We start from the raw sequence: 13653 nt of genomic DNA, 5'->3' as shown, positions 1-13653 counted from the left end.
TGCTGTTATGTTGTGTCGCCCCACCTTGGCGGCGCTACCCTCCCCCTATTCCTCTCGAGTCGGTTCTCCCAAGTATTATGATATAGAAATTCCTCTGTTCTCATTCGGAGACGCCTACAGTTACTCTGTATTCCTCTTGTCTGCTTTTCTAACAGTCATCCTTAGCTTTATTTCCTGCCTATATAAGGGGCACCATTCCGCTTCTCCCTTCGCTCCAAGGACAAGGAACGAAGAAGGAAGCGTCCCATAAACCTCACCAAGTTTTTCGTTTGTAGCACCAAGCATCAATCCTCTCATGGGATCGGCAGTAGACAGTGGGTGGGTCCTGTCCCTGTCCCTAGCTGCCAAATGCGGAGGACTCCCCGCCGACTCCTACCGCCTCCTCTCTCTTGCCACCGCGGGTGCTTCTCTTCGGCCTGGCCACTGCTTTTCTCCACTGGGCTTCACCTGGCGGCCCAGCCTGGGGAAGGTATTGGTGGAGCCAAAAAATGCTCCGGCGCGCCGAGACAACAATCCCGGGGCCAAGTGGCCTCCCCGTCCTAGGGAGCTTGGGCATCATGGCCGGCCTGGCCCACCGAAAGCTAGTTGCCGCCGCCGAGGCCTTGGACGCCAGGCGCCTTATGGTACTCAGCCTTGGCCACACCAAGGTCGTAGTCACGTCCAACCCCGACGTCGCGAGGGAGATCCTCAGCAGCTCGGCCTTTGCCGACCGGCCTATCAAGGAGTCGGCATACGGGCTCATGTTCCACCGAGCTATCGGCTTCGCCCCTTACGGCGCCTACTGGCGCAAGCTGCGGAGGATCGCTGCTACTCACCTCTTTTCACCGAAGCAAATCACTGCCTCTGCGCTGCAGCGCGCACAGATCGCTGCCAAGATGGTGGCGGCTTTCAGCAGTGTCGAGGCCAAGAAAGCAGTCCAGCTCCGGAGGATCCTCAAGCTGACCGCTTTGAGCAATGTCATGCTTTCCCTGTTCGGGAGAAAGTACAAGCTCGAGTTCGGCCGGGAGAGTGAGGAGTTGCAGGAGCTGAGGTGCATGGTGGAGGAAGGCTACGACCTCTTGGGAAGCTCAACTGGTCGGACCACCTCCCCATCCTAGCTAGCTTGGACCTCCAGAAAATCCGATCCAGGTGCTCCCGGCTGGTTCCCAGCGTTAGCCGGTTCATGAACCGTATCATCGACAAGCATCGGGCTGGATTCGGTAACGAATCGGAAACTACCCCTGGTTTCGTCGACATCCTGCTGTCATTGCAGGGCAGCGACCACTACAACAAATGTTGGTTTGCCGACTGACTTTTCCCGACGCTAGGGGAAAGCATCGGTAAAGTTTGGCTCAGCGCCAACCTTTTCCGACGCTTTGGGTTAGCGTTGGAAAAGCGAAACAAACAACGATGCTCTAAAGCGTCGTTATAAGTTTAAGAAACAACGACGCTTATAAGCGTCGTTAGAAAACTTAAAACCCCAACCCTTCGCTCGATCGGCCCCCTCTCCTCATTTCCTATCTGCGAGCCCTAGCTGCGAGCGCGCCGACTTCCCCGCTGCCGTCGACCTCTCCTTCTGAGGTAAGCCACCTCCTTCTCCTCCTCCTCCTCCTCCTCAAACTAATCTCGCCTCCATCCCTAGCCCCGATCGGCGATCGAAGACTCCGCTACTCCGCCGCTGTCGACCTTGCTGTTGGCGACGCCCTGCACCGGAACCCACTCACACCAGTACAACCACCAACGTCGGACAAGCAAAGAGAGAAGCAAACGGATAAGCACTCTCTCGCTCCCTCGACACCGGACTCAAGGATCACCGCTTCGCTTCCGCTACGAAGGGCAAAAGATTACCCCGTGGTTTCAATAGGGTAAAACACTTGAGCACCGCAGCGGATTATCAAACCAAAGGAAGAAGAAATAGGAAGAAAATAGCAAAACAAACACAAAGATGTAACGAGGTTCGGCTACAAGTAGCCTACGTCCTCTACCGCTCCAACTCTCAATTAGGATGAACAGATTACAGAGATAGCACACACCCGAACGATCACACGCGATCGCTCTACAAGAGATTCACACAGAATTTCCCTTGCACAAGAAGTAGGATCCCAATCCTCTTCTTCTCTAGAACCCTAGCCGCACAAAACAAGAGTCTCTCTCAAAATATCCTTGAATATCTCTTCCTAGGGCTCTCATGAGTCCTATATATAGTCTCAAGACCTTCAGATGATCATAGCCATCGAAACGCTACAAAAAAACACCAAAAGAAAATCGTCCGTACGATTTTCCGCGAGCCCGAGTCGACTCGGCTGTGGTTTGAGTCGACTCTGGCACGTCTGGACAAAACTGGCACGATCTAGGGTCGACTCGACTGTAGCTCGAGTCGACTCGACGATGCTTCGAGTCGACTCGACTGTAGCTCGAGTCGACTCTGACAGTCCAGACAGAAATATGGTTTTTTCGGTCTTCTGGTCTTTCTCCTCCCGGGTCGACTCGACTGTTCCCGAGTCGACTCGACTGTTCCCGAGTCGACTCGACTGTAGCTCGAGTCGACTCCGACAGTCCGCCAGACAGAATTATGCAGAATTGATTCTCCTTCAATTCTCTTCATCACCAATGGTCTCCACATACCCCAACAATCTCCCACTTGGAGACCTTGGGTATATCCTCTTGTTACTTGGCTCTCCTCTATGCTCCCACTGAAACTGAATCATCCTAGTGAGATAGGTACGATGCCTCCTCAACGTCTTCAAGCATGAAGACCAGCAGAAGCTGAACAACTCCTCAGCTTCTCCACCGTGACGACCTTCGTCAACATATCTGCAGGATTCTGACTTGTATGAATCTTCTCCAACTTGACGAGTCCCTGCTCGAGCAATGACCTCACGAAGTGGTACCGTATGTCAATATGCTTCGTCCTTGAATGGAAAGCTGAATTCTTTGCCAGATGAATTGCACTTTGACTATCTGAATATAACATGCAATCCTTCTGCTCCTTCCCAAGCTCCTTCATCAAGCCCTGAAGCCATATTAGTTCCTTGCACGCCTCTGTGGCTGCCACATACTCCGCCTCCGTAGTCGACAATGCAACAACTGGTTGCAACCTGGAAATCCAACTGACGGCTCCACTGCCCAAGGTGAACAAGTACCCTGCTGCTCCTCCTGCCGTCCAAGTCTCCTGCCATGTCTGAGTCCACAAAGCCCTGTAACCGGATCTCAGAACCTCCATAGCACAATGACATGTGCTCCGTGCCTCTCAGATACCTCAGTATCCATTTGACCGCACGCCAATGCTCCAAGCCTGGGCAGCTCATAAAGCGACTCACAACTCCCACTGCTTGAGCAATGTCAGGTCTCGTACAGACCATAGCGTACATCAAGCTCCCCACCGCCGATGCATACGGGATTTTTGACATATTGAGCTCCTCCACCTGCATCTTCGGACTTTGTCCTTTTGAAAGCTTTAAGTGGGCACCTAGTGGTGTGCCAACAGGTTTGGCACCCTCCATGTAGAATCTCTTGAGTACTCGGCTGATGTACTCCGCCTGAGATAGTCTGAGGATATGTTTAGATCTATCTCTGCTGATCCGCATCCCAAGGATCTGTTTCGCTGCTCCTAGATCCTTCATTGCAAATTTTCTTGACAGCTTTAGCTTCAATTTTGCAATCTCATGCATGCTAGCTCCTGCAACTAACATGTCATCAACATACAATAGCAAGATAATGTAAGATATACCGAAGTCCCGGAAGTAGCAACAGTGATCCTCCTGACATCTTTTGTATCCTATCTCAAGCATGTAACTATCGAACTTGAGATACCATTGTCTGGGTGCCTGTTTCAAACCATAGAGGCTTTTCTTTAATTTGCAGACTAAGTCACCCGTGCCAGCTGCAATGTATCCCTCCGGCTGCTGCATATATATCTCCTCATAGAGATCTCCGTGAACAAAAGCTGTCTTCACATCAAGCTGCTCTAAGTGAAGATTCTCTACTGCCACCATGCTCAGCACCGCCCGAATAGAACTCATCTTGACTACAGGAGAAAAGATCTCCGTGAAGTCGATACCTGCTCTCTGCTGAAATCCTTTTACAACCAGCCTGGCCTTGTACCGTTTCTTCCCATTCTGCTCTTCCTTCAGCCTGTAAACCCATTTGTTTGACAGTGCTTTCTTCCCCTTGGGCAGATCCACCAAATCCCACGTTTGATTCTGCTCCAATGACTCCATCTCATCATCCATGGCCAACTCCCACTCCTTCCTAGTATCAACCACCAATGCCTCCGTGAAGCATTCAGGTTCGCCATTATCTGTGAGCAGCAAATAACTAAGAGTCCCATCATATCTTTGAGGAGGCTTCCCATGAGTACTACGAGTGGACCTTCTTAGTTGTGGAAAGGGTGCCAATACTTTAGGTTCTTGCTCTGACTGAGTCTTCTGACCAGAATTTGTAGACTCCTCTTCAGGATCCACAAAACACGGCTCAACAGGTTTTGTTTCTGATTCAGTGCTCTGCTGCATTTTCTCATTAAATACCACATCATTACTACGAATGATCTTCCTGTGTTCGGGATCCCAAAACCGATACCCAAACTGTTGACCTCCGTATCCAACGAAAATGCACTTCTTTGATTTGGCGTCTAGTTTGCTTCTTTGACTGGAATCAACATGGACATAACTGGTACAACCGAATACTTGTAAGTGCGCCAAATCAATCTTCTTCGCTGTCCATGCTTCCTCAGGAATCCCAAATTCAAGTTTCTTTGATGGCCCTCTGTTGATCAAGTAGGCAGCAGTGTTAACTGCTTCTGCCCAAAACTACTGTGGCAATCCAGCATGTATCCTCATACTCCTGGCACGCTCATTAATTGTTCTGTTCATCCTTTCAGCAACTCCATTTTGTTGTGGTGTCCCTGGAATTGTCCTCTGCCTGACGATCCCAGCCTCTGCACAGTAGTCCTCAAACTCCCTGCTACAATACTCACCACCGTTGTCTGATCTCAGGCATTTTAACCTCCTTCCTGTCTCGAGTTCTACCATTGCCTGCCATCTCCTGAAGACCCCAAATACCTCTGACTTGTGCTTCAAGAAGAACACCCAAAGCTTCCTGGTAGCATCATCAATAAAAGTAACATAGTACTGAGATCCACCAATGGAAGAAACCGGTGCAGGCCCCTACACGTCTGTGTGCACGAGATCTAGCTTTTCTTGCTTCCGAGGTTTACCTTCTTTGTTGAATGAAACACGCTTCTGCTTTCCGAGAATACAATCCTCACAGAAGTCCATCTCAACACTCCTGAGACCCTGCAGCTTTCCCAACTGGTGCATCACCTCCAGTCCCTGATAACTCATGTGCCCAAGTCTGCAATGCCATAACTTGGCGTCCACATCTGCTGCAGCAACTCCAATAGAGTTCTCCGTGCCGTTGGCGATATAAAGTGTCCCAACCTTCTTGCCACTAGCCACCATCAACGAACCCTTGGATATCTTCCACTGATCAGCTGTGAAAATAGTCTTGTACCCCTGGCTCGCCAACTGTCCAACAGAAATCAGATTCCTCTGCAGTTGAGGCACGTGCCGTACGTCCTCAAGCTCAAGTGAAGATCCAGAAATCAACTTCACTTCCGCGCTTCCCCTTCCTTGTATGGTGCAAGGCTCTCCATCCCCTAAGTAGACTTTGCTGAAGTCTCCCTTCTCATATCCTCCAAGAAGCTTCCGTTGGGATGTAGCATGGAAAGACGCGCCCGAGTCTATCACCCAAGACTCGTCACCGGTAGATAAAGATAGAACGAGGTCATCTATGTCACCGTTTTCAGCAAGATTTGCCAGATCCTTGCTAACTCCTTCGGTGTGGTCGCCCTGCTTCCCTTTAGGAGATTTGCAGTCCCTCCTAAAGTGCCCCATCTTCCCGCAGTTCCAGCACTTCGCTCCCTTGTTCTGAGGTGCTCGAGACCTGCTGGATCTCGACTTCGAGTCGCTTCGAAATCGACCGTCCTTCTTTTGTCTTCCCCGGTTAGAGATGTTTAGTGCACTTCCAGACGACTCCGTAGCTCCAGAAGATTTCCTTCTTGCTTCTTCACTCAGAAGCACTCCCACAACGTCATCAAAGATCAACTTCTCCGTCGCCGAAGAGTTGCTCACCGCCATCACCAGGCCCTCCCAGCTATCAGGCAATCCGGAGAGGATTAGCAATGCCCGAATCTCATCGTCAAAACTAATCTCCACTGACTCCAACTGGGCCGTGAGTCCATTGAACTCGTTGAGGTATTCTGCTACGCTGCCGCCATTTTTCATACGAAGATTAAACAACCTCTTCATGAGAAATACCTTGCTTGATGCTGAGGGTTTCTCGTACATCCGCGACAATGTTGCCATCAACTCCATCGTCGTCTTCTCGTTTTTGATGTTGAATGCCACTTGGGATGCAAGTGACAATCTTATGGTGCCGAGCGTCTTCCGATCGAGGACCTCCCAGTCTTCATCGGACATCTTCTCTGGTTTCTTCGCTCTACCTCCAAGAGGTAAATAGAGATCCTTCTGGTAAAGATAATCCTCTATTTGCATCTTCCAAAATCCGAAGTTCGTGCGATTGAACTTCTCAATTCGCAACTTCCCTTCATCCGCCATTGCAGAATACCAATAGCTCTGATACCACTTGTTGGCGACGCCCTGCACCGGAACCCACTCATACCGGTACAACCACCAACGTCGGACAAGCAAAGAGAGAAGCAAACGGATAAGCACTCTCTCGCTCCCTCGACACCGGACTCAAGGATCACCGCTTCGCTTCCGCTACGAAGGGCAAAAGATTACCCCGTGGTTTCAATAGGGTAAAACACTTGAGCACCGCAGCGGATTATCAAACCAAAGGAAGAAGAAATAGGAAGAAAATAGCAAAGCAAACACAAAGATGTAACGAGGTTCGGCTACAAGTAGCCTACGTCCTCTACCGCTCCAAATCTCAATTAGGATGAACAGATTACAGAGATAGCACACACCCGAACGATCACACGCGATCGCTCTATAAGAGATTCACACAGAATTTCCCTTGCACAAGAAGTAGGATCCCAATCCTCTTCTTCTCTAGAACCCTAGCCGCACAAAACAAGAGTCTCTCTCAAAATATCCTTGAATATCTCTTCCTAGGGCTCTCATGAGTCCTATATATAGTCTCAAGACCTTCAGATGATCATAGCCGTCGAAACGCTACTAAAAAACACCAAAAGAAAATCGTCCGTACGATTTTCCGCGAGCCCGAGTCGACTCGGCTGTGGTTCGAGTCGACTCTGGCACGTCTGGACAAAACTGGCACGATCTAGGGTCGACTCGACTGTAGCTCGAGTCGACTCGACGATGCTTCGAGTCGACTCGACTGTAGCTCGAGTCGACTCTGACAGTCCAGACAGAAACATGGTTTTCTCGGTCTTCTGGTTTTTCTCCTCCCGGGTCGACTCGACTGTTCCCGAGTCGACTCGACTGTAGCTCGAGTCGACTCCGACAATCCGCCAGACAGAATTATGCAGAATTGATTCTCCTTCAATTCTCTTCATCACCAATGGTCTCCACATACCCCAACACTTGCCGTCGTCTGAGGTAAGCCTCCTACTCCTCCTTCTCTTCCTTCTCCTCCTCCTCCTCCTCCTCCTCCTCCTCTTTGTTTTCTTCTTGTCTTTAACTCTCGCCCGGCCCCGTCTCCTCATCCTCTGCCGGTCGATGCCCTGGCTGCGCGCCGACATCTCACCTCCATCCCGAGCGAGCCGTAGCTACTCCGCCGCCGTCGTCTGAGGTAAGTGATCCTCATACTCTCCGTAAAGAGATTTTCGGGTAAATAATTCCAGTTTTCATGTTACTAACAGAAATTCATTGCTATTTGTATGGTATTTCTGATGATTCTGTCATAATAATGGAGTCTATTTCATTCCTTAGCATCAGGTGGTCTATTTTATCTAATTATTTCATTGACAGTCTGATTTGGGTCCTGACATAAAATTAAAATATGTGGGAGAATAGATGGTGTTTTCTTCGAGAGGTAGATTTATGCATGTCTGATTGACATGATCTTTTTATTCTTTGGGTTAGTTTTATGAAAAACAACTTATATCCGGTTTACGAGTCTAGAGATAGGATCTTGATTAATGTTGAGAAGTCCTAGCCGAGAATATGAAAACATGTTTAACAGGATTTCTGTTTTCGATAGGCCATTGACCATTGTAGCTTTTTTGTATGGCAAGGCTATTGAATTCATAGACAGAGCACCGTTATTCCATAATGTCCTGATGAGTTGTGTACTCGGTTCTTAGTATATCTTCTTTCAGAAGCTAATTTTTTGCTCGTACATGATTCCATCAACCTAAAGTATTTTAAATATCCAAAATGCCTACTTCATCATCTATTATGCCTTTAATTATTCGAAGCCTTCGCGGCATGTGCTGGTTACCCTTGGCAAGATTCTAGTTTTATGCTGTAATGTTTGACAGTGTTCAAACTATACATGATAATAACACTCACAGAAAATGTAAATTATTTATGTTTACTGAGTAACTAGTTTTTGTTATCCGGAAATGCAAATTTCACTAGCTACAGGCATTTGAAAACTTTATTAAAAAGTTTGACAGTTACAGTGGTTGAGTTTAGATGATAACATGTGCATAGGAGTCTTCTTAGTAGAAATTTTGAAAAATTTGTGCCAAGTGTGGACACATTATAATGTAATAAGTGAGATGCTCTGTTCTTCAAATTTCAGGATGTATCATGGTGTTTGACAATTTGCAATTGTTCTCTTTAATGGTGGCATGTGGAGTTAGTCAAACTACTTCAATGTGTTGGTTGACTGGTACCTTATAAATGATTTTGTGTATGAAAATAAATGAGAAATTGGAGCCAAAATTCTTGATGTCATTGGAATTCCTTTACTTCTGATTGGTACTGTTGCCTGTACAGATCTCTGACCCCTAATGAATATCCTGAAGCCAACTCAACTTTTTAACCTTGAATAGCATCAGATTTGGTTATGTTGTTCTGTGCATTTTTTTCATGGATGTTTTTACTTTATGTGCATATCTTCGTAGTAATCTGGCTCGAAGTTTGAGCAGCCAGCAAGTTCATCTATAAATTGTCGTAAAGCATGGATTTGGATTGGGATTGCTGGTGCATCATCGAGGAGCTGCCATGAACTTAAAGAGTTACCTAGAAAACTTTAAAAATCCAGGCTGCGATTCTTGCTGCTACTCTGAAAGTGGTGTCATCACACTACTCCCAAATCATACCACTTTACCAGTAAGGCTACTCTGAATTTGGACTTGTATCTCCTATTATTAGTCTTCTTCTTGAAGATAAGTCAGCATTTATAAAGTTTGTCTACACTCAATCTGAAAAATAAATAAATATAAACAAGAAAGAGAACAGGGATTGTGATAATGGATTTGTGGGTGAACCACATGTTTTAGCAAATCTAATAGTTATGCTGCATCATATATAAACATTACTCACGCATAGATTGTTCAGAAACCCTGGTATATTATGTTTGTCCCATACATATGTGCAATGAGTTCTGGTTTCATCGTATATTAGTTCTCCCACAAATCAACAGCTTTAAGTGTGTTTCCTATCTTCACCTCTAAATGTTTTTGGCATCAGATTCATAGCTCCTTTGCAATTAGAACTCCATATCTTACTATTCTGTATCAGGATAATGCTCGTGTGTTTGCATTGACAGTCGGTCTCTGCTCCAAGTAAGTTTTGCATGCGACATTTAAATTTTTCAAACTTTCAACAGGTGCTTAGTGACTCATTATTGTTGCAGGCTGGGGAACTGGTCATGTATTTAAAATCTGTTGCTTTAAGAGCTAATATTTGGACCAGCTTAGATGATCATGTAAAAGTAATGTACTTTTAATATTTATTAATTGTGAGAGAATAAGGAGTTTGGTGCGGGAATACAATATAGTTGAGAAGACTATCTTAAATATTCTCAATTCAGAAGAGGATGGTGGCAGTTATAAGAATATTAAAAGTAATGTACTTTTAATATTTAACTAATATTGATTCTTTTTTATGCATACTAGATTACAATATGCCGCGAGGAAAATGTTTCAGAAATATTGAGTTTCAGCACACATCCGTGGGATCTACTTCTGATCGTTCCCAGCAGCCCGATGAGCCCCATACTCAGTCCGGGTCCCAGTCTGAGCACGCCCCACCTGCAGATCGTCCAGACACGGATGACGTGGACGTCCTGGGTAATTTGATTTATAGTTTTTATATTAATTTCTCTTACAATCTAACTATTTTAAATCATTTACCTTTAATGGACTTGTTATTTTATAGATGGACTGGGGAGAGTGAGGAGAACACGAGGGCCCACTCGAGCACGGGACGTATGGAGCCTACCTGAGGATGAGAAGATTGTCGTCCATTGCAACGAACTGGGGCAGCCCATCAAGAATGCTGCAAGCATTTTATCCACTTTTTTAGGATCAGTTGTGCGGAAGGGACAATTATGTCCGCTCAACTATACGAAATGGAATGAAATGCTTCCTTCGTATAAGATTGAGCTTCTTAGAATTGTTGAGGTAAAGAATTGAAGTTGCTTACTATTTTCAATTATTTTTTGATTTAACATTGATATAACATTTTTGACTTTGATGTAGACAAAGTTTGTCCTTCCTGCAAATAGCCATGATTGGGTGCTGAAGTCCGTCAACCGCAAATGGAAAAAAAATAAGGCAAAGCTAAAGGCGGATTGAAAGCACGAGGGCATGACTGAAGAGGAGGTGGCCCGTGTTTGTCCTCCAGATGTAATCTCTCATCAGTGGAGGGAGCTTGTCCACTACTGGTTTTCCAAGAGAGCTCAGGTTGTGTATATTTTTTCAATACCTTAGATTGTATTTAATATTATTATAGATTAGAAATGTATACATTGTATAAATTACATTGTTTATTGTTTTTCGGGGAAGACATATTCCAATATTGGTAGAGCTGCTCGAGCATCGCAGACTGTTCCTCACACTTCAGGCTCCATGAGTTATGCGAGGCGTAGGCTGAATTCGTAAGTTTTTTTGAAACTCTTTAAATTTATCTTAAATTATTCTATCATATAGCATGTATACTCGTGAAATATACTTTTTGTTGTAGGTGGATGATAATGGGAGGGAGCCTGGTAGGGTGGAGTTTTATAAGATGACTCACACCCACCGAGATGGCAGCTTTGTCCGGGAGGAGTCAAGAGATATAGTTGTATGTATTCATCTTTGACTTGTGCTGTATTTTTTTTTGGTTCTATTATTCGCATACATTAATTTGATTTTTTTTTGAGAGATATAGGATAGGGCAACAAATCTTATTTCAGAGCGCGTCGGGGGGTCATCATCATCCGACGCGAACAATCATATTGAAGCTCAAGTGCTTACTGAATTGATGGGCCCAGAGCGTTATGGTCGAGTGCGGGGTTACGGCGTTGGAGTTACCCCCACTCAGTTGTCTTCAGTGGGCACATATATAAGAAATGTCAGAGAAGGTAGTAACACTGCAGAAGTTCGTCATCTTCAAGCAACTATTGAAGAGCTGAAGCAAAACCAAACAAATTTGCAGTCTCAGCTTACGAATATTACATCCATGTTACAACGATTTCTACCTTCTCAGGTAATTAACTTTATTATATTTCAATACTTTACATATTATTAATTATGATATATGAGTTAATGTATCACATTATTCCTAACTTTTAAGGTTTCTCTTTTTTTTTTTTTGTAGATTTCTGATTCTTCAAACGCTTGTAGACATGATGATGATGGAGCTGAATCCCGTCCCTGATGCATTCTAGATTATCTTTTATGAGTTTGATATGTATATGTTTCTTATTTTTCAGAGTACATTGTAATTTGAAGTCTATTAAGCAAATTTTTAATCAGATATGATAATATTCATATTTCGAATGATCTGAGTGTTTATGTCAATGTATCAATTTAATACAGGTTTATATTGTTATATTGATTGTATTGTAATGTGTGTTATGTAATATGAATTCGTATTTTTATTTTTTTTTAAAAAAACAATTTCCGACGCTTTTAAGCATCGGTAAAAGACCCCGTGGCATGTAATATGAATTCGTATTTTTATTTTTTTTAAAAAAACAATTTCCGACGCTTCTAAGCGTCGGTAAAAGACCCCGTGGCACAGTACTGGCACGCTTTCACCGACGCTAAAAAGCTTTAAGCGTCAGGGAAAAACTTCGTGGGACAGCACTGGCATAAGGATCTACCGGCGCTTAAAAGCGTCGTAAGTTTCCGACGCTATATAGCGTCGGCGAAAGCTAGAGAATTTCATACCGTCGGGTTATTGCCGACGCAAATGCTTGTTTTTGGCCGACGCTATATAAGCGTCGGGATATCCCTGTTTTTGCCGACGCTTTCGTCATGCGTCGGCAAAAAATTATGCCACTCTGGTATAATCGACGCTTTGGCGACGCTTTAGATTGCGTTGGTGGTACTTTTGCCGACGCTTATAAGCGTCGCTATAGGTCAACAAAAGCGTCGGGATAGCTCAGTTTTCCTGTAGTGGACAGACTATCCGAACCAGACATGGTTGCCGTCCTCTGGGTAAGCTCACCTCCTTCAAATTAAAGCAGGTCGAAAGAATTAAGGGTAAAAACATGTTGGTTGACTTGTTTTGTTACTTTCTTGAAAGTTATGTAGGAGATGATATTAAGGGGTACGGACACTGTGGCCGTGCTGATGGAGTGGGCGCTGGCGTGGCTTGTGCTCCACCCGGACGTGCGGGCGAGGGTCCAAGAGGAATTGGACCGAGTGGTGGGCCGGAAGCGGGTAGCAACGGAATCTGACATGGGGTCGCTGGTGTACCTCCAGGCGGTGTTGAAGGAGACGCTAAGGTTGCACCCACCGGGCCCGCTCCTCTCGTGGGCCCGGCTGGCAACGTCCGACGTGGTGGTCGATGGGTGGTTCGTGCCGGCAGGGACCACCGCAATGGTGAACATGTGGGCCATTACCCACGACCCGACCGTATGGGCAGACCCGATGGAGTTCCGGCCAAACCGGTTCCTCGGACCGGACGGCGCCGAGTTCCCGGTTTCGGGCTCGGACCTGAGGCTGGCACCGTTCGGGTCGGGTAAGCAGAGCTGCCCGGGAAAGGCTCTCGCCATGGCGACGGTCAGCTTCTGGGTGGCGTCGCTGATGCACGAGTTCGAGATCTCGCCACCGGATCATACACGTGTCGATTTATCCGAGGTCCTAAGGCTCTCGTGCGAGATGGCAGTTCTCCTGACCGTTAAATTGCAACCGCGGCGCAGGATCGATTAAAGTAGTAACGTGCTTACCGACTGCTCTCTTCAACTAGCTTCCTGAAGAATGTTTTTATGCATCTCTCTTTTTTTTTTCCCCTCCTTTTTATTTAGTAAGACGTTTCCTGTTTCCTTTTAAAATAGAAGGTGTTGTAAACCATTATCTACATGTAAATTCTAAACGGAAGAAAAATCCAAGTAACAAGAATTGGACATATCAAGCGGCAACTTCAATTTTCCAACATGAGACATAAAGGATAGTTGTGAATAATGGTGACAATTTCAAGTCCACTCTTCATGCTTTCTTTGTCACAGCATTTTATATTCTACATCTTTTATTCAAAGAAAGGGCTTGAAAAAAGAGTGCTAATCAACAAATCATGTAAATAA

General features: G+C 45.7%; 1 protein-coding gene across 1 annotated transcript; it reads left to right on the top strand.

The window, feature by feature from the left end:
* The first annotated feature begins 288 nt into the window (after positions 1-288).
* On the top strand, positions 289-13310 carry LOC103699197 (cytochrome P450 78A9-like). Its single transcript, XM_039118580.1, is given in 5 exon segments — positions 289-400; positions 402-1062; positions 1065-1256; positions 12525-12565; positions 12662-13310. Coding segments are annotated over 5 exon segments (1620 nt in total). The 5' UTR covers positions 289-295; the 3' UTR covers positions 13283-13310.
* The last annotated feature ends 343 nt before the right edge of the window (positions 13311-13653 follow it).

Source organism: Phoenix dactylifera, unplaced genomic scaffold (genome assembly GCF_009389715.1).
Source record: "Phoenix dactylifera cultivar Barhee BC4 unplaced genomic scaffold, palm_55x_up_171113_PBpolish2nd_filt_p 000375F, whole genome shotgun sequence".
NCBI lineage: Eukaryota > Viridiplantae > Streptophyta > Magnoliopsida > Arecales > Arecaceae > Phoenix > Phoenix dactylifera.
This window is presented reverse-complemented; position numbering and strand designations above follow the sequence as displayed.